The sequence below is a fragment of the Osmia lignaria genome, chromosome 10 (assembly GCF_051020975.1).
Source record: "Osmia lignaria lignaria isolate PbOS001 chromosome 10, iyOsmLign1, whole genome shotgun sequence".
Taxonomy (NCBI): Eukaryota; Metazoa; Arthropoda; class Insecta; order Hymenoptera; family Megachilidae; genus Osmia; species Osmia lignaria.
Genome location: NC_135041.1, coordinates 10,772,482 through 10,795,122, shown reverse-complemented (window position 1 = coordinate 10,795,122; position 22,641 = coordinate 10,772,482). Strand labels below are relative to the sequence as shown.

The window sequence follows — 22,641 nt, the reverse complement described above, 5'->3', positions numbered from 1 at the left end:
TTTTTTTTAAATATTCGCATGTATTCTAGCTTTGAGAGAACCATGGGGGGATAGGGCAAATAATCCTGCTAGATTTTTATAATTATTTTAAAACCATTTTTCTTTATATTTGATGTTATAAAATTGTACAATTTGACTTGGAAGGGACTGACAGACGTGAATATTCGTATTTTCCACGGCTCTTTTAAACTCAAAAAATCATTACCATTGTCAAAATGATCATCCTTTTCATCCTCTGCAACCAGTTTCGAATTCTCAACCACCAGGAACGTTGTCATTATTTGTAATATACACCATCCCTTAGTAGTAGCTGTCTAGTTTTTCAAACCACCAACGTCGTCATTATTTAAAATACTTTCACGCTGTTATTACTCCAGTACTTCTTTAGTCGTGAATTGCACGAAGGGTGCTCCCTACCATTAATTACATCACGAATGCGGTTAATGACCGGTATCAATCACAAGAAGGTATAACATAATCGGATCGAACGCGATCTTCTGTGATCGTGCGTGGAAAGTGCTCGTCCAGGGTGGCCTCGATACTGGATCCTCCTTCTTCCAACGATTCTTTTCCTTCTATCAGCCAATATCCATTATATTTTCCATTTGGATCGTATCGATGATACTTCGATCGACGAACAATCATTACTCTTTCCTTTTTTATCAAGTATATTGCATACACTTTGAGTAATATCGTCGAAAGACGAAGAGAAGTCAGTTTCCTGCGAGCTCTTCAAACAGTGTTCTCCAATATTAAGTTGTTGTAGATGAAAGGGTAACAAATATAACATTGTTCAAAATAATAGTTTTATGTCATTGAATTGAGTTAGACTTTTTATCACACAACTAACTGTGTTAAAAACCATTTATCTGATGCATCGTTTGTTGCGATCCATAATCAAGCATTTTGTAGTAAGAATATTAATGAGGGATTGGTGTAGTAATTTTCAGAAATTTTTAAGCTTTAAATTGATATTGAATAGGTCTTATTTTGAGATACTTTTCTGTCATCAAATCGTATTAAACTTTGTAGGTATAGCCTTATATTCTGATCAATTTTTCTCATTATCCATCAATTTTATTATAAATAAAAACTAATAATTTTTCAGACATAACTTTTTAATCATAAATGAATAATGAAATAAATGATGAATACACATAATTGCATAAATATTCATTGTCGAAGTCACATCCAGGTCGTCAAAGATTCTTCGTCATTATGATAAGATTAAATTTACAACGATGTTACAACAGATCCTCAAACTCCACAACCCTACCATGTAAACGAACGCTCTATTTACTCTTATTTCAAGCCGTAATTCATCGCCAGGTTTGCTCAAACCTGTACACTCATACACGGATCAAAGGTCCGACCTCTCTTTCTCTCGTTTCCATCCAAAGCGTGTTTCTTGCTCGCGGTATTTCATCGCTTCATCCTGTAACCTTTTCAACAAGAGCCAGGCCCGTGCAACAGGTACAACGGGACTCTTGTGAAAATGTGATTTACGGCTTGATTAACCAGTCGAGCCGCTCGTGCTTTCTCCTGGACGCGCAGATTTGTCAGACGCCACAGGAACACCGTGTTAAACGCGCCACGATGCTCACTTCCGGGATACGCCTGTGCTCAGAACGAAATCAAAGCTTCTGATTAGGGATGGCGAAAAGACAGCGAAGCATCGATACAACTGTCACTGGCTAAAAATTTGCTTAAAATTTGCTTAGGTAGAAGGTTCTCAAATTTTTAAATGCAAATTTATTTTATAGAGTATTAGACCAAGTGCAATGAATTTATACTCCATATATAAAATTCACAATTTTTATTAAAAATTACATTACAAATGATATATATAATATATTCATTTCAAGATTCTAATTAATAAAGAAAACTCTTTTTTATAACTTCTTAAAACTTCTTTTTTATAGCATAGTCTTATGAATGTTGAAAGCTTTACAATAGTATTACTTCATCTTTAAGTATACTTGAAAAGTATAGAGTAAAGATTTCACGGTACAAGCGAAAAATTTCGAAATTTATGACATAATTTTATAGGTTCGAGTAATAGTGCATGTTAGAGTGATAGGTATGACGAATAGACTATTTTACGGTCAATCTTGCCGAACAAGTATCAGAAACGTGAATGAAGTCACCGGGAGCAGAATAACATTTGTACAAAGTCATATAGCGTGACTTATAAAGGGTTTCACGAAAGTAGGACAGATTACATTTGTGAAATACCAAATGATAAGAAAAGTTGTAACAGCCATTCGTGTTGCATTGGAGGTATGCACACCATTATCAAGATTTTTATTTTTTAACTCGACATGCTTGCTTTACATGAAAAATTATTCCACTGTTTTGTTATCATTGTTATCAATCAGATATGGTACAATTATTACAGTGATATTTTTCGTGTTATTGGCTAATGCCAACCATTACACTAATATTTCTCTTAATCTTGTTCTAAATGTTGTTTAATTAATAAAATCAAAAAATAAAGAGTTCACTTTTGCACATTGGTACCAAACAAATGATCCCAAAATGGTACCAATTTGATAGAGAGCGTTCGACGCGAAGAGTATCTAAAATGGTCCCGTCTGGTTTATTTATACAAGAAGCATTTGAAATAGAAAAAGCTCGAAAACAACAACGACAAGCAGATCAACGTACTCTAAGAGGAGGTGCACGAAACTCGAGGAACAAGGTTAAGAAAAAGGAGGAAGGGAGTGTACGTTCCGAGGCTGGGCTCGTTTTCCTGGCACGCTCGAAGGATACAATGCATCGCGCGAGCGAAACGATGCAATCCGCTCGCGGCTATGCAACGCAACTCGGTCGCGGTCGCTTTGAACTGCTCCATGAAGAAGCGTGTAGGTATATATCTCTCGGTATCTCCGGCAGTCGTGTCCGGCCAAACACGAGAAAGCGAATTTCCTTCCGCCGTTTCGTCCCTTTATCCATTATCCATGTTCTCCTTTATTTTTTATTTATTCTTTTTTTTTTTTTTGCAAATCAGTTGTACCACTTTTTATGCTTCAATTTTGTGTTAACTCTTTGAAAGTGGGTCATTATTCATTATTCCTTTAAATTTGGGATTTTCAATTGAAGGATAACAGTAATTAGAATTCGATAGAGTAAATGTAATTTATATATATTTTTATATTTAAATATTAGAACTCCAAATATGTAACGATGTTATTGGAACTAGGTATACAGATACATGAAGACACATGTAAACAGTAAAACAGAATCGTATAATATAATAGAAATGAGAACGAGCATAAATAAGAAATATCATAAACATTTCTTTTGCCATTTTACCGTAACAGTCGCCTTTCTTATATTATACAACCTCGTATAATGTAAGATATTCTCGGAGCCGAACTTATAGCACCGGCATTTATAATTATGTAAATCAGCTTCGATTAAACGAGAGAAGTCGTGTTCCCTTTGCGTTTCTCCTTTTATACGTACTCGTTCTGCTCATTTTCTTTACCGGAAAGAATGGACAGTAGCACGTGTATTATCTCGTGTCATTGGTAAGTTTCGCTGTTAATAACATTCCTGAAATTTTTGTGGAAACATTTGTGTACACTGTTAACTACTAGTCATTATCTCGTTACATCGTCAGCTATAAAATTGGCAGATTATTATACATTAGAAAATAAAAATAATATGAAATACAAAATCAAATTAAAATTGGGAGTCTCTCCATGGTCCGCCATCCGAAGGTTAATATTATAATAATGTCGTCAAAATTAAGATCTTCCTATCATCCAATTGGAATTCATATTTCGATTCGTGGAAAAATCGCAAACTTTTGACTAGAAGTGTATTGTTTAATCGTCTTATTTATTCTTGCATCGCGAGCAATGCGGTTCGAGCACGTATAACACAATAGTCGTGATCGAAACTTGAGCGCGGAGGAGAGGAGAGGATTAGAATTCGCTAACGGTGCTTGCATGCCTGCAAATCCATTTTTCTTTTCGTCATCATAAAAGGGCTACTGTCGTATCGTTCATTATTTCTGTTCTTCATTTTTGAAGTATGATCCAGTAGAGATTTTAATAATTTTCCAAAAAGAAACATACGTGTTGAATTTCTTTTCAAAGAAAGTATGACGAACTAACAAGCAGAGTTTACCCTACATCCAGAATCCGACATAACCCATTATCATCAGGCAAAGGTCACAGAAGATCATCGACTGAAATGCTGTAGCACATCCCATGTGAAATGCTCTTTTTTTTCTCACGATCAGTAGGATTTCGTGCTTCCTGCTATTCGCTCTTGCATGTAATAACCGATCACGAGGTGTACGTGTTATTATTCAATAACAGGTGTAATGCTAGCCAGCACCATGGGCCTCTAATCTAGGTGCGTGCGAAGCAAACAAAACGTAAATTCACCACCGGATACCATGGCTGGCCGTTATCTGCATACGTGAGTGTACTAAGATCTTTGTACATCATGTGTAAGCGTGTTAAGAATTTCAGAAAATTCAATAAAGAGTGGCGAAAATCATGTAATATATAATCTGGTTAATTGAGTAGAAGTGGCTGGGTATAATAAGACGTACTACATATGATATAATAAAAATTGTGCCAACTATAATTAGTTTTAACATGTTAAATGACACAGTGAAAAGGGACGTACATTTAAACCCTATAAATATTTAGACTAATGTTATTTAGTATTTTCTTTAATTTCTGTTTCACTTATCCCATTATGTCAAATTTTTGATATATGTTAACTTATTAATTTGAGTTTCCAATTAGCTACCTTTCGTTATTAGTATTACTATGATAATAATAATTATGCTGTGGTAATGTTATAGATCAGTTGAACGCAAATCAGGAAAACTGCCACCAAACTATTTCCCATTTAAGCAAAGACATAAACTGAAAGAAAGATAAGAAGAATGTTAAAAATGTCGAAAGATAAGAGCACTATATAAAGGCAGGAAAATCTAGAAACACAGGTAAGTGCACAGAAAGGTAAATGAGTGCAAAGAGAGAAAAGCGATGGAGAAGAAATGATATGGAACAGGAAATGTGGTTACAAAGTAAGAGAAAATTGTGGTCTCTAACAGTCTCATGGATTATTGTATACTATTGAATTATACAGCATTCTGCAAATATGATACTCTAATCAGAATCACGAATGAAATATACGGGAATCATGAATAATTTATCTCGCATGCTTTCCAAGAAATTTTATCTTCAACCTTCTGCAGATGAAGGTTGAAACAAAACGTGATTTTTATTTAATTCTTTGTATTAAAAAAAAAATCCTTTTACGACAATATTTTCCATTGAATCATTTCCATTGAACTCGTAGCGAGTTCAAGTAATTAAGTAAAAGCAATTAAATATCCTACTTTCTGCTTCTTTATCTCATTTCCACCGTGAAATGGAGGTAGATAACCGTGAATTCCGAGCTACGATTAATTACATTATCAATGATTTCTCGTTCAAAGAAAAAACCAGGTAATTTACAGGTAAATCTGATCGTCTATGGTCAATCTTGAATACCACCGTTCTAAGCACCAGTCGTTTATTAGAGGGGCGTTTTATCGTGCTCTCTGCTAGCACCAATCGTTCGATGAAGATGTTATCTGATTCTTAATTGTGTGGAATGGTCGAGACATTAATCGACTACTAGGTTGATGATAAAAGAAATATGTTATCGAGAGGGTGGTTGGAGAATTTTCTCGTTTCATAAAAATAAAATAAAACGATTTGTCTGGATAAGAGGATAGAAGCCAAAGTATTAGGTTCTTGCATATCAACAGTCTGATACAATTTCATGACAGAAAAGTGTCACCAAATAGCACTTGCGTGACATTAATTTAAAGCTTAAAATCTCCTGAAAATAACAACATAAATTTGTCGTTAATATTTCTGATACAAAATGAATGGTTGCCATTTATAGCAATCAATGATTAATTTCGAAACACATGAAATCTGACATGATACAATGACAAAAACAAAATTGTACTTATAGCATATCAATTTAACGCTTGAAGTTTAATAAAAATAACTACCTAAGCTCTTACGTTTATATTACAAGGATAGCTAAATGGTAGGTTGCTACATAGACCAATAGAACGAATCGTGTTTCTTTTATTTGAATCGTAATTTACAGCACGAGTGTGACTGGGTGTTAGAAGGCAAGGGGTTAAATTTTCCTCGCACGATGCAATTTCCTTATCAACATGTTTTCTGAATTATGAGATAATTATACCTCGAGCTGATCCTTCCTTCAGCGTGCATTTAGAATCGTTGGAGTAATGTATGTACCTCGTATTTGAGGAATTTAATCAATTTACAAAATTTATTTACTACATTTTGGTGAATTAATTTATTGTAGTAGTAGATCATTGTATTTTATTATATTGTAAAAGAAATTTATTAATTAAATGAATTAAAAATTAGTATTTTAATTTTAGATAAATATAAACTTAAACTAAAATGTTTCTAAATAAAGATAAATAATTGTGTCAATTATTATCACTACTTTGTAACCTAAGAAGTACATTCAGAGGGACCGTTTCATTGATGATATCATCACTGGATCAAAGCAATAAAAATTGGGTTAAAAAGCCAAAGGAAATATTGAGATCGTACGTTTAAATCTACTAAATTTGTTCAATTGCTTACAAAAATTAAAGAAACGTTTTCGCCACTCATTTCTCATCGAGAATGCTCGTAAATCAATTACACAATGTCCGCCCACAAGCAGCTTCGATTAATCATCGAGAAATTCTCATAAATTCGCAGGTTTGCCTTGTAACCGTAAATTATTACAAGTGTTATTTTCGCATTAAAAGAGTTCGCTGTGTGTTCGATTAATTAAAGCAGATAAACAGCTGTTTGTTTTGCAATTCTTTGTAATTCAGATTGTATCGAGTATTTTCTTTTGCGATTCAGTGATCGAAATGGCTATAAATGGATACATGTTTTATTACTATTCTCGTAGAATAGATAGTGAGTTCTCGCTATTCAGTTACTGGGAGTGTTACCACCTACGATGCACTCCTGACATCGAAACGACTGATAAGAGAGAACGCGTAGCACGATAACGCGAAACCAGGAACTTCCTACGTATAATTGCTGAAATAGGACAATTCTGCACCATCAAAATTCTTACTATTACAGTTTCGCGATAGCATAATAGATATAACCAAATTTTTTGTATGTTTAATATTGTATTTTATCATACATTTTTTAGAGACTATTTATTATTTAGAAAAGTTATGGGACAAGAAAGGTTCTATAGAAATATAGCAGGAAATAAATATAATATGATGGAGTTAAATTAATAGCTAAAATTTCTAGATATTACAGTAATAATATTTCTAATATTTTAAGATATTATAGCTAAGAAAGCTTATTATTTGGAAAAAGAGAAATTGGGAAACTAAAAAGATCTTATAGACTATGGGCTAAATTATTTTCTAATATTTTTATAATTTTATATTTTATTATTTATTTATTTCAAGTGTTAAATAAGACATTTGACAATGAAGAAGTTATAAACACTTGAAATATCAGCATAGCAAAATTGTGGATCAACCTTATTAAATAATCTTGTAATTCTTTAAAAATCTCGTGTTACTAACATTTAAGTCTTGCCACTCGTGTATTATTTAATATCCAACTTAATTTTTAGCAAAATCAGGAATACATATAACACTGTTTCACAGCGACTTCCCAACGCAATTCCAATCTCTTCCTATCAAATTCTTCTTTCTTCGCAATTTTTAATCAAACCTCGTGTCTCGCGTTTCCGCTTTGCCTTCCGAGATCCCCGACGATGCTCCGTACCTTTTTTCCTTCCTTTTCACTCGTGGTTAACCGCGATTTACCTTCTACATACACCGGTTCCCATAATCCGAAATTGCAGCGAACCTTGTTTCAATGCACGTGTGCATCGTGTGCATACATAATGTGCATGCCACGATGCACCGCAACGATACATCCTACCTTCGGTACAAATGCCTTCTGAACGTTTATCAGCCCTTCGGAGACTTTGATACTTTTATAGAAAAAAAAGAGTTAATTATTTAACGGTTCTAAATGATCATAAATTCGACATACATATTTGAAAGCAATTTATACACAGGTATAATTAAAAATATTAGTCATAAAAACTTACCTTCATTCTCCATAAGATACTTAATAAGCGTAGTTTGTTATTCATGTATGTACAAGATTTGACTTAATGTTCACTAATATATTTTCATTTTATTAAAATAGTAAATTAATTAAAAATTGTATTAATAATATAAGGCTGGCATTGGAAAATATGAAAATTAACTATTTCTATTTTTAATAATTAGAGTTTCAACAAGTTAAAATTGAATTTTAAATAACATTACTAGGTCTTATATAAATAATGTAAAGTGGAAAATTGAAGGCTTGAAATTCAAATTATCTATTTTCATTGCTTTAATCAATTTGTTAATATAATAAATATTACTCGTCTAATTAGGTAAAAATTGAAACTGTTTATAATCATTCGCATTTACTCGAATTAAAATACCAAGCATTAAACATTGAATTCCACCGATACTCGTCAATTTACATTTATTGTATCAGACGTTGGACTGGAAAATCGAGGGAAACGGTATCGTTGTAATTTGTTAGCATGGAGACATTTGCATTTAAACGAGGGTCTAAATCGTACATTTAAATAGACGAAGCGAGTGCTATAGAGTCGTTTGCATTGGAAAAACGTTAACGATCGATCCGCGTGTAAAATGTTTATTGAATAAGAGTAGCGTCAATTTAACGAGGTACTTTACTTATTCAGACGGAAGTTGCGTGTAATGCAACTTCAATTACAATGTACCAAGGAATTGATAGCGTACAGAGGAAGAAATTAAGTTATCTGTTACGGGGACCGTAAACTATTCACGGTTATCTCAATTGAACTGGTCGTTATCCATTGATTGAACAATTTACTACAGCTGTTATTCGAATAGTATGAATGAACTGAATTTTCAGGATGTTATTTAACATTTTCATAATATATAAATAAATCAATTTACCAAATTTTAACGATAGATCTGCAGGGTGCCTTTGATCGAGTAGGGGGTGATTCTACAAGCATAAAGAAATTGAAACAACGAATACATTTTTTTTTTGTTTGAGCTATCATTTTTGCAAAATTTACAAGTAAACGAAAGCTCAAACAAAAAATATTTATTCTTTCTTATCGGCTTAGTTTTGCTCATGGAACTATTCCTCTTATCCGGATATCTCAACTCGTATGTTACATATTCAATTTATGCTGACATCAGTCATGGCTTATCGCAAAAACGAGCACAAGTTTGTGTCTCATGCATGGCGCCACTCTGTTTTAACGTTAATCTAACATTCGGTCCAACGTTATTATCATAATCAAGCGAGCAATTCGCGAGCAGTGCAATGTTATGAATCATCGAGTGAATTGAATGAACCTTCCTCATCGAATCGTACAATTGGATGAATTAACGCTATCAGTTACGTTTAACACGAAATGATCCGAATATTTTGTACGATGATTGATGTTTGTTTTCACCTCTGGCTTGTTTAAAGTGCAATTAAAGTTGAACGATACCTTGATCAGTTATATTGATAGGTGATAGAGAAACGGAGAAACATAAATTACAATTGTTCTTTATATTTTCTTATATCAGAGACATGGAACTGTTGATCCTTTTATTCGCACTCCTTCAAACAGCTGATTCATCATGTTCTATTAAGATTCTACCGACGCAGCCTCTGCTTACCGAGGTCACTTCTGAAGTGAACTAATAGGCAACTGAAATTAATTAAGATCAAAGGCGGGATAAAAGTGAGAGATGGTAAACCACATTCGATGGGTTGCTTTGCTTGAATAGCCGCTCCCAGTGAAAAGAAATACAATAATAGCAGCCATTATGTCTTCTTTAGGTTGAGCTAACAGCTATTTCTACACCCAATATAATATCAATATTTTAAAAAGGCATGCTATTATTGATTAGAAGTGAAAAATAAGAAACTTAATATTCATCATTTTAACAGGTTTGATTCTAGAATTAAATGCAACAAGTTGCCACAGATGATTGCAAATTTTTTAAGTGAAATTAATTACCAATTAATCAGTCATTTGTAGGTACGATTCTAAACTTTAGGTCAACAGTGTAGGAACACGATTTCGCGAGTTGACAAGGGACAAGGGAATGCCCAGTCGTGTAAACGCGTAATATGACACGTGAAATCGTTTCTATGGATCAAATTACCAGGAATTGGAAGAAAAGAAGCCGCGAGACCGCAAGGTGTAAGGAGAATAGTCGACCGGTTGTCAGACAACCTAAGACATAATTATATCAGAACTCTGAATTTTCGATTACCCTACTAGAGATGGATACCAGTGCAATTTCTATCTACAATGTGGTACATTTTAACTGAAACGAAGCAGAAAACAATCTCATGATTTTTGTATTACGTACTTATGCAAATATTTAAGGGGGTACACCTGTCAGTCGGTTTCAAAATACTGTGCCTTAATTTTTTTTTCTATAAATACGATAAATATATTCAGGTTAATAAATAGTTGTATAGAAAAAAGAGTGTGAAGATGGTGACTTGAATTGACAAGTTAATACTTGAAGCATTATTAATAATACCTATCGTTTAATCAGAGCCACGCTTCGCCTACTAATATTTCATAAGTCATGTTTCGTATTCAGTGTAGCGCAAAATCACGATCGTCCTGGTAGCAATCTTTAACTCGTCTGGACGTACGCGTTTAGTAACGATTTAGATAATACATCATGTATCCGTGACGTGGCTTGGTGGAAAGTGTCGTACAGGTGCGATAATATTAATAAGATTCCTTATCCACGAGCAATTTTAATTGATATGTCAGGATGACAAGTGGCTAATGTGTCCAGCACACCACAACGTTCACCGCAAAAGATACGTTTCCATCTCGCTAAGTTTCGATTACTTTTAACTGGAAGCAGCGATTCGTTCACCGTCAAACAGGCGTAAAAATATTTTCTTATCGATCATGGTAAACGAGAACAGCTTGCGTTGTCACGTTCGAAGAACCATTTCAATGAAATCATTCTGAAACGTGCCATTTTCTTCGCGTCTTATCTCTGCCTCGTCAAACTTGTACTATGGCTTTTCTACGAAATTATCTATGCTTATGAAGCTAATATTTTATTTTTTCATGCAAAATTACACCACGAGATCATGAAGAGGTCCCCTTAGAGCGATGGTCCTTTAAAAAAAAACAATTTTAGAAAATTTTTTAAATAAAATTATTTAGCTTTTTAATTATTTGACTTAATTATTTGAAAATTTTATTTGTTGCAGGTATCTCACTAAAAAGAATTTTGAAACGCCTATGCTTAAGAATTTGATTGATTATTGATTAGCATGATTTATTAGCGAAATTCTGTCTACCTGTACCTATGTTTATTATCTATAATTAGAATCTAAACAGAATTAATTCTGAAACCCCTTCGGGCTATCTTTCTCTTTCGATACTGTTCAGCAATTTTGATTGCCTTTTAATTAACGGAATGCAGGTAATCGACGATAATGATATTATGGTATTGGGGAAAAATTGATTAAAATATAATTGCTTCCGGTAAAACGAGTTCGGCACGTCACAGAAGGGACATCGATCGATCGATCGTGACTTAATCGAAACACAGCCCCCAGGCCACCTAGACACGGCTGTTCTATCGATAGGGATCAATGGCTGACGATCACTCTAATCGTCCCATCTTAATCGATACAAATTTTCCCATATCTGTTCGCCAATCATAATTTCTCTACGCTCTATTACTTTGCTCCTACATTTTCATATTTTGTGAAAGAGAAAAGAAAAAAGAAATAATGAACATACCTCGTGCATACATAGGTATATTACGCAAACAGGATTTTATTTGTTACAACATACGAGAGGAAAGTAACGTTACTGGTTTTTAACCGACTAAGGAAAATTGTTAAATAAGAGACTTATTCCATATTGAAATTATCTAATTAGCCGAACGAGCTAATTCATTCGAACTGACACTTATTTAATTATTTCTCTTCGTTTCGTTCAATTTCATTTTTCAATTAGCTAAACGTGTTACTAGACCCACAGTGAAACTTTAAATTGTACTATTTCATATGACATTCTCATTGAGAGATTTATTAATTAAAACTTCTATTAGATGATGGATGATGTTAATTACTGTAGAAGATGTATTGGATACTATGGAACAAATGAAACCTAATAACTTTACCAACTTCTTATGTAAAATTTGATACATTTTCATGGAAAAAATAAAGATTGACGCTTAAAATATTTACATTTCAAAACGAGAAAGGAAAAGAAAAATCAAGACTCTGGTGATATTTAGTGACTGTATTGATTTAGAATGAAAAATCAAAATAAATCAGAAAAGCAAAGAATCTATGCCGAGTGTCGGCGAAATCATTTATGAACGAAAGACCACCTGCAACTTTCTGTTATTCGGCTCGGTGCAAGGATGAATGAGAAACGAGCATCGCACACGTGCAAACCTCTCTCGTACAACCGTGTACACGTGGTAATAAAGGCGCACCACGGACGGGTGAACGTTTGACACTTATATATGGACCGACGTGGTTACGTGGGCAGAAGAAGAAGCGGGATCGGTAAAAAGCAAAGAACTGGCTACGAGGGAAGCTCAACTGTGAAAGGTCCATTCGAGGAGCACCCTCGAGAATGTAAATCGTAATATCTCGTGCGATACGCGGAATCTTCTTTTTTACTTTTAATTTATTGATAACATTATAGATAACATTATGCTATTGTAATACTAAAACTAAAATACTGTTTTGAAATTGAAAATGAAGTAAAAAAATATTTAACAATGGCACTTTAATAAATTCTGTATTATGTGATATTTTAAAAAATTTCTCGAGTAATCCAGTTGAAAATATTCATAATTAAGTACTTAAAATGATAAATAATAGAAACAGTGAAATATTGTGCAAGTACATTTTTTTTGAAATATAAATATATTGTTCAGGGGCTGCAATATGGTAGATAAGGTATTCAAATAACAAACCTAGAATCAGTCATTTAGTGTTAATTGAATTTTGTGTGCATTTTAATTCGAGAAATGAAAAACAAAACATTTTTCATCACCGTATAGACTACAATAAATTTCCAATTAAAAAGAATGAAATATCTTTCGATAGAACAGAAAGTCTCTTATGTATCACTAATATCGCAAGCAATTCGTCTTTGTCGATTCATTAATGTCTCAAGTGACCCGTGGAAAAATTGTTCACCAGAAATTGATTGCCCTCGACCGGACCAGCAGAACAGGCCAATGACATCGAAGAGAACTAATTAATATTGCACCTATCCGTTTACCACCAGTTGTTCGCTATGAAATTATCAGCATACTTATCGCATTCCGATTAGAATCCCTGCTCGCAATGCCGAGACGCGTAGGCGAAACAGAAATCTCTCGTCGCTAGGAATTGCAATTTTTTGTTTTCTGGTTCGTTTTTTTCCCCTTTTTCGACACGGGATCCCACACGTTGGAACGATCGAAAGTAGTCTGACCATTTTTCGGGTCGAGACGAAAGGTTGGCACCGATTTGAACAACGTGTACACGATACTGTTCGCAACGAGCGTGGGTGTCTCGTATGGGCGTGTAAAAGGAAGTCTTCCTTTACAGGGATCCTCAACTTTATTCCATAGAAAGTAAAATATTTATATTGTTTCGTTATAGTCTGTTCATGGGAAAATATTAAGTTATTGCAGATATATTTAACGAATTCAATTGTTCATTGCATCTGATCGTCCGCCATTTTGTGTTAAGAATATTAAGGGAACCTTTATATAGTCATTTTTATTAAACCTTAAGCTTTAAATTGATATGCCACAAGTGCCATTTTGTGATACTTTTCTGTCATAAAATTGTATTAGACTAATCTAATACGTTTATCGAATAACATTACTTCGATTCATTGTTTGTTGCAATTCACGACCAGTCATTCTGTATTAAAAATACCAATAAACCTTTTAAGTAATCTTTTTTATGAGAGTTTAAGCTACAAATTAATGTAGTATAAGTAGTATTTTGACATACTTTTATGTCATGAAATTATGTCAGACTTTTTATCTCTTGAAATGTACCATTTGAGAAGGAGACGAGGAAATGTCAAACTATTCGCATCGACTACATTCTGAATCATCAAACAATAAAAGAAACAGAGAAAGAGAAATGACCATCAAATAAATCCCGGTAGCGAAACATAACACCAACTATTCAAAGCATCGACTTTCCTTATTGCCTTGTTTCACAGTGAAGTTCAAAGGTTCCTGAGGATCTATGGATCCGATTAGAGTAACACACCTTCCGTTTCACACGCATTGATCGAACAACATGAAATAATGGATACCAGCCGTAGCTGACCCGTCAGGAACCATAGATCACATTAATGCTGTCGCTACGGTGGCTCGTAGATCATGTCGATCCTCCTACGCGATGATCGAAACGATAAGGGTTCTTTGCACAAGTCTTAAATTGTTAAAATATGCTTGTCTTTTGATACAAAGTACAAATATTGATGAATTTTTTATAGCTAACTTGCGTTTGTGTTTCTATTTGAAATGTAGAAGTTGTGTATGTATAATGCGATTAATTATTTAATGTAAATTGGTTTATTTTAATTATATTCATTTTTAATTTTGCAAACTTTGAATCTTCTTTCGAACTCTTTTTCAGGCTTTTATTACAAGATTAAAATGAAAAAAAGAACGTAAAATTACAAAAATTGTGGATACTATAAAATGTGCGACTATCAAAGTGTTGGTATACACAGCTACCAGATAATTGAAGATACTTTATAAAATAATGAAAAACTAAGAGAACAGGAACAAGCTTAGAGCAGCAGTGTAGAGATTAGTCTAGTTTATTTAACCAGCAGTTTGTTTTGTCAATGAATCTGTTTCTTCTCTTTCGCAGCATTCGTTTCATGATTTATGTTCTTGAAATTAAACCATCTCTCGGGACGATTAGTAAAAACAAATTTTTATCCCTCAAGAGAGGTCTGGCGCCTGGTGTTTGACTGAAAATAGAAGATTTCACTGTCGAAACGATACACGTGCCGATATAAGTAGAGAAGGATATGTGCAGTAAAGAATTCCATTTCACAGTTCCTTCGGAGTAAATTTTACTTCCTATCTAAATTAATTTATGCGTTTATTATATCGGTAAATATTAAAAATAGGAAACTTTAATCAATATTGAACTCTTTCATTGATGTTACATGCCTGACGAAACACTTGATACAACTACGTCATTTCTGCAAAGGAAAACAAATTTTCAAGTATTACAAGAGCACTCTTGGGTGTCTGACGTTCAAGATTCGACCGTTCGATTACTAAGGATACGATAACGATGAATTGCAAATAAATCTGAAAATTTATTTTCAGAATTTTATATGTCCATGTAATCTAGGTTTCTGATGCGTCATAGAAGAATTACAGGTCATATAGTTTGATAATTAAAATACCTATGAAAGAGAGAGAATATTCTGAATAATATTAATATTATTCTACTAATTCTAAATAATAAATGAAAGCGTTAAATTAACAAAATTAATTTATAATATCCTTAATAATCATTATTGTATGTTTACTGTGACAATTGACTAAAGAAATACTAAGAATACTACAGAAATTTGTATCAAAAATTTAAAATAAATGTTGCAATTCGACAAAGCCAAAATTTTTTAAATAAACATTCAACCACGATACATTACAGATAATAACATTCTTGCTTTGTTCGTGTTGTCTAATAACGTAGTATTAAATTCAAATATTTGTTAGAGACTTTATTAGAATTTATCGTGTACAATAAAGTCAGGTTTCTTGTGCAGGTTCGAATTTACATATTTATGTTAACAAAGAATCATTATTATGGTAAGAGGGAGAAAGTTTCAAAGAGATATGATCGACAATGATAAAAACGATTGATTAGTAGGTGGGTAGTAAAGAAGAAATGGGAGTATGCGTGAAAATTATGATATTATCTTTCAGCTAACTATGAGAGCATTTTACGAGCAGATACTCCCAAAGGGATTTCGTATCTCCGCTTCAATTACAAGCTTTTACTGTTTCAACCCATTGTATACGCCTACTTGTTAATTTTCGTTTATACGCTTTTAACCTTTTCATTTAGAAACTGTAAATTTTTTACGTGATACGATATTATAGGGCAAGGGTCAAATAAATTTTCAAATTATTCCTTGTTACTGCAAAATAACAAATAATTTTTAATTTAGGTAAAAGACTAATTTGTTATTTTTGATTAATTTGATTTTATTTCAAGTTTTTATTCAAATTATGCCTAGCTCTTGTTATAGTTATTCCAATATTTCAAAGAAAAGTAACTATTTAAATTCGAAGAATTTGGAACATATGGAATCATGCTGTTAAAGAATGTTTCAATAAACACCAAAGTTCGCCTATTTTTACTATTTTTTATTACTCGTTTGCAGGAATCTCCAGCATTCTACTTCCGAAATTTATTCAAACAAGATATAGCAACTCTCAAAAGATTGTATAAAAAACATAAGGAAGGAAAAATGTTTGAACTCCGAAGGGGGGTTTTAAAAGAATCTTCTGTTAGAAGATTTAGGTCAAGTAGAAGTGATGCTTGAACACTGATAAATAAACGTAGTTTGAACACGTTCAAGATATTTTAAGAAAAGTATACTTGCAGCTCTATTTGGATTTAATTGTTTAACGCTATCGTAATCCAAGAAAATCTAAAACATGTATTTCTATGTGTCTACTGGAGATGACCTGATCTAATTGCGTAGCTCGTTTTATATAGCCATCACAGTTGAAAATCAATCAATCAATGAATATCAATAAATGAACATCAGACTACATCAATTTAGTGTTTCATTTTTCTTCATAACACAATGTCAAATTCTAAAGTAGTGTATTAACCCATTCATTATCTATAGTATTCCTGCAAGGTAAACAATTTATTTTATTATAGAAGTGATAAAAATGAGCGATAGTGAGATTAATCAAAAAATATTAGTAGTAAGATTAGATATAAATAAATTGATTATAATGACAAAGAAAATTAATTGTCTGAATGCTTAAAAAAAATACTTATCTAGTCCATCTCTCCTGGACTTACCTTAACAATAAGTATCATAATCAAATTTTTCTTAATTAGCAAATTTTGCAAAGATAAGAATAGACGATTGATTACCCCTAAATTCTAGATCGTAGAATGTTTATGTTACAATGTCATATTATAAAAAAATTAATCTACTCTAAGCAGTGTCTCCATCAGACATTCTTATCAGTGTACTTCGTTAAAGATAATTGAACTGTTAAGCTAATAAAGGAACCGACGTCGAGTTATCGGTTTAAAGGATGATCGATATTAGTCATGATTAAAGCGGCGTCATAGTCAGCCTCCAGCTGATCCCTCGGCTTTGTAACGAGGCTAGTTATTTATTTATCTGCAACCACCAGCTTGAATACCGTGCGGGATTAGAGACGTAAGATCATTATTTATGTTTTAACCATGGTAAGCACGAGCCAAGACTGGCCGTGTCATGGCTGCTCGAATTAATCATGTGTCACTTGCGCGATAGTGTTCCTGGTAACGAGTCCTTAACTTCTTCCGGAAGATGATTAAACCTTCTTACGATACACGAAATTGCGAGAGAATATCGCAATCATGATTGAATACGAGATCCTTTCAAGAAGCTTAAGTCGTTTAGACGTGTCTTTCCCTTTTATGTCCACCATTGCGTAGTAGCAATTGTCTGGGATGAAAAATGGAATTAATCATCTTGACTATCATTTTTAACAGCTATTAACACTGCCACGACTGCAGATTTTACGGAATTAATGGATTTTGTAATTTTAGATTGCTCAGGTGATTATTAACGAAAGGAACTTCCCAATTATTACGCTCACTTATTAATGAAAGTCTATCACCTTATTTTGGGGACAGACGGCTAATTGTTTAAAAGATATTAATAATTAGTTACTTCTTATTGAGGAGACTATTAACTTATTGGTTTATAAATAGAAATTAATTAAATTAATTAAAGCAATGTGGATCTAAATATTTTGTATAACATTCCCTCAGTAATCTTCAATTTATTAACATAAAATCAAAAACACGAATAATATATAATCAAAATGTAATTAATATTTGAATATGCACCAACCTGATATTACTATCAAGATTTTCCATTATTTGAAATTTTCTAAAAATATTAACCAGATTATTAACTGCTTTTTTATACATAGTTAAAATAAAAATAATATAAAAAATAGAAGAAACACACAATGAAACATGTCTTAATAGAACATACATCCTGAATTTTGTTATATAAGAATTCCTACATTATTATCAACCCTACATTCCTTACATCTCTTCATCCCTACATTCCTTTCATCCCTACATTCTTTTCATCCCTACATTCCTTTCATCCCTACATTCCTTTCATCCCTACATTCTTTTCATCTCTGCACCCCTTATAATGAATATATTACAAAGACTGCTTCCAGTAAAGGTAAGTTAAGGTAAGTTAGTTCCTCGTTTCGAGAATTTCGCGAAAATTTCGAAAAAAACAGCGCCCCCTAGCGGCAAAAACGTGAACTAAATTTTCGATGTCGAATCAGCGCCATCTGGTTTCAGAAAAAGGAACTAAAGCTTGCTGAAATTTTGGCCCTCTAGCGGCAAAAATGTGAACTAAATTTTCGATGTCGAATCAGCGCCATCTGGTTTCAGAAAAAGGAACTAAAGCTTGCCGAAATTTTGGCCCTCTAGCGGCAAAAATGTGAACTAATTTTTCAACGTCGAATCAGCGCCCTCTGGTGGCAAAAAAAGGAACTAAACGATGCAAAGATTTTGGCCATCTAGCGGCAAAAATGTGAACTAAATTTTCCACGTCGAATCAGCGCTCTCTGGTGGCAAAAAAAGGAATTAAATTTTGCAAAAATTTAAATTTAAAATTATTTTTCATGAGATTTTACTTACCTTTACTTACCTTTACTTACCTTTACTCGATCCAGTGGCCATAAGTATATTATTTATAATATATTATTATATTTATAATATATTTATTATAAAGGTTGAAAGGATACAAGATATTGCAGGGAGAATTTAGGAGTGTAAGGGATACAGAGATATAAAGGGTACAGAGTGGTAAGGGATGCCGAGGTATAAGGAATATAGGGAATGTAGTGATATAAGGGATACCGGGATGTTAAGGATGCAGACATATAAGGGATGCAGTGACAAAGGGTTGGGCCTCGTGAGGCCCTTAAAGACAAAAAAATAATAAATAACTGGGAAGGTTGAGCCGAGGCCCATAAGTCAAATTTTAACTGATTAATTCCCCGTGCATAGCAAGTGGCGTTCCACTAGTAATAATAAAAGGAAGATGTATTTCTTGTTAACATTTTAATTACTTTCAACAGTAATTATTATATTACACCGTCTAACTGCTTTAAGACTAGGGCGTATACGTTCTGTCTGACCAATGATAGACATATTCTACTGCGAAAGCAAAAAGACTGCGCGGAAACTACAAGACACTCAATTCTAAAATCATTCAATAAATACATACTGAAATCAATTATTATCATTGTCAACAGCTCTTAAAGTACTTTAGACATGTTCTACAATTTTTTTCATTAAAACGAGAGTATTAAAAATTCTTCATAACCAATCTTATCGAATAGTTGTATATTTTATTAATGTTTCTTTATTGAAATGTAACAAAATATACTACTATATCATTAAGTTATTTATTATAAAACGTGTTTGCTATAAATAACGATCGTTATTTATTCTAACCACTTGCTTACTATAAATAAAAAATTGTTACACAATTTTGTAAGTTACTTAGTTACTTTGTAATATATTATATAAGATGAAAAATCGAGCAAATGAAGCGTGTTCAATTTTCTTTCCAAAACATTCTTCGTGTTCCGTTCTATAAATTTATGTTCTCGTCTTACTTGTAATATATTAAATACCGTGTTCGAGGGAATTCGATCATTTAGAAAGCCGTAGAAAATGTACACCGACAACGTGACAATTGCGATATTTACGATATATAGGATTTTAATTTATGTTTACACAAGGGAGCCAATAATTAGCGATCGAATTAATTCCACTGTAAGTGTCCATTAATAACGTTTAGCGTATTATTAAACGACATGAAACCTCCGCAGGCTGAAACTGTAACGTTATAAGTTATTCAAATTGAGTGTCCTACGGGGAAGAGGATGTTAGGAGCTGTTGCCGTGTAAAACGATGTTGCTGCTCGTTGAACTAATAAATTAACTGGACGACGTAGCTGGACACGCTGCGTTGTAATTGCGAAAGTTTCACCATATTTTTTATCCAACCGCACCATTAGTTCCAGCTGTTTGCTTTACGGCCCCTGTTATGGTTGATGTTATTAGAATTTCAATAGGTTGGGGTATAATATTAAATATTGATCTATTATAGGTATAGACTCTCGTTATATTGCCATCGATGGATCTGTAGAAGCGAAAAGTTTGTCAAGCTTTCAAACTATCATTTAAAGAGAGAAGGGAAGATAGAAAGGTATCATTTTCATAAAAGGGTGGCACCAGTATGCTTTAAAATTCATGTGAACGTCAAATTGCTCATGTGGCAATATAACTAGAGTCTATTGTAATATCGGTAATTACAGGTGTAGTATGGGTATACATATTATTGTTATTAGAATTTCAATACATAGCGATATTGGTACAGTGTAGATACAGTATAACATAGATATAAATATTATTATAATTACTATAAATCTAAGTGTAGCATATATAGGTACAATAAAGGTATTATTTTAAATATGGGTGCAGAATGTAGACACTATTATAATAGTATAGATTCTGTAGTATAATATTAAAAATTGAATGCTGTTATATTATACAAAAATTATAATAATGATCCTATTACAATTTGTTAGTACAAGTATCTGAGGTCTGAACGAGACGATTACAAATAGTGTCACTACGTCTGACACCGGTAACTAAATTGAATTTAAATATGCGGTACCTGTTCACGATTTATGGTTACAGCATAAAAATACCTGATCGAATGCTTCATCCTCTTTTTTTTCCATCACGAGACAGCAATCGCGAAAGTGGCAACGAGGGCTCGAGTCGTTTGAATACAATGCGATATTCACCGCGACGGCATTGCTAATTGCGAAATGCGATCGATCAATAAATATGCTAGTCATGCATGACTAGGATCTAGACTGAATAGATGGCGATCGTGATAAAGTTGAGATTTATGCGTTGTTAGCTGGAGATAGATGAATGAAATGCTTTTCTGCGATGTTGAGTTAGGTTGAGAGGTGAATTTTCAAATGATCGAAACGAAGAAAAATTAATGGAAATGTTGTTTATATTTTAAAATATCATTTTTAATTAAGCAAAGAATTGTATTCTATAACAAAAGTTATTAATATAAAAATGTGTAATTTTTAATATTTCCAGGATGTCGGTGTAACACTATTGGTTCAATAACTAGTGCCTGCGATATCGTGACAGGGCAGTGTCAATGTAAGCCTCATGTAACTAGCAGACAATGTGATCACTGTGTGGTGAGCAAACGAATAATTAAATCAATTTATTATTAATTTATTATTAATCGATATATTATACGTTTTCCTGTCTTATTTTTGTATTCTTAAGGTCGGTTATTGGGGTCTGACAACAGGAGCAGGATGTGCTCCTTGCGGATGCGATCCCATAGGATCGCACAACTCTTCTTGTCACGACGTTACAGGTCAATGCTACTGTAAACCAGGGGTCGGTGGTGCACGCTGCGATACTTGTTTGCCTGGATATTATGGATTTTCTTCAAAGGGATGCCAGGGTAAACAATTACCTGAAGTTCTGAATAATTTACACAGTTACCCAAATTATATATAAAATTAATTAATAGACTAATTTTGACAACTGCAGCAGACTATAATTCTGTTTCAAGTAAAATTAGAAGAATTTTACACTTTTTAAATAATCCCTATAATCTGACTGTAATTTTTTCTCGAATGCATTTTGAATTTATCAAGTGCATCGGTGCACTTATAAAATGCAAATGCACATCTCGCTGCAATCATGTATTTCCTTTTACCTTTGCAGTTTGCGATCCCTGTCTGCGATCAGGTCACATCTGCGACCCTGACACTGGTCGTTGCGTGTGCCCAACCTTAACTTTTGGTGAACACTGCGACCGATGTAGACCAGGATCATGGGATCTGGTGCATGGGGTTGGGTGTAGACCTTGCGATTGTACTCTTGGCTCTACGAGGCCCCATTGTGATCACCAGGGGCAATGCCCTTGCAGAATAGGCTACGATGGTCGTAGATGTGAAAAATGTGCAAAAGGATATTATGGTTATCCTAGGTGTCGTCCTTGTGGTTGTAATTCGGCAGGTACCTTGCAGTGTGGTGATGAAATCTGCGATTGCGACGACCAAGGACAGTGTCCTTGCAAAGTAAAATTATTATTTTCAAAATAAAACTGTTATGAATTTAATATTTTAATTAGCAGATAAATATGACTATTTATAAAAATGTGATTC

General features: G+C 33.3%; 1 protein-coding gene across 4 annotated transcripts in view; it reads left to right on the top strand.

The window, feature by feature from the left end:
• wb (wing blister) overlaps positions 1–22,641 on the top strand; it is a 118,777-nt gene that overhangs the window by 84,460 nt on the left and 11,676 nt on the right. For all 4 annotated transcript variants that reach the window (XM_034339794.2, XM_034339793.2, XM_034339795.2 and 1 more), the window contains 3 exons: positions 21,551–21,657; positions 21,749–21,932; positions 22,199–22,554. In XM_034339794.2, the coding sequence (XP_034195685.2) occupies positions 21,551–21,657; positions 21,749–21,932; positions 22,199–22,554 (647 nt within the window). The remainder of the gene's footprint in view (positions 1–21,550; positions 21,658–21,748; positions 21,933–22,198; positions 22,555–22,641) is intronic.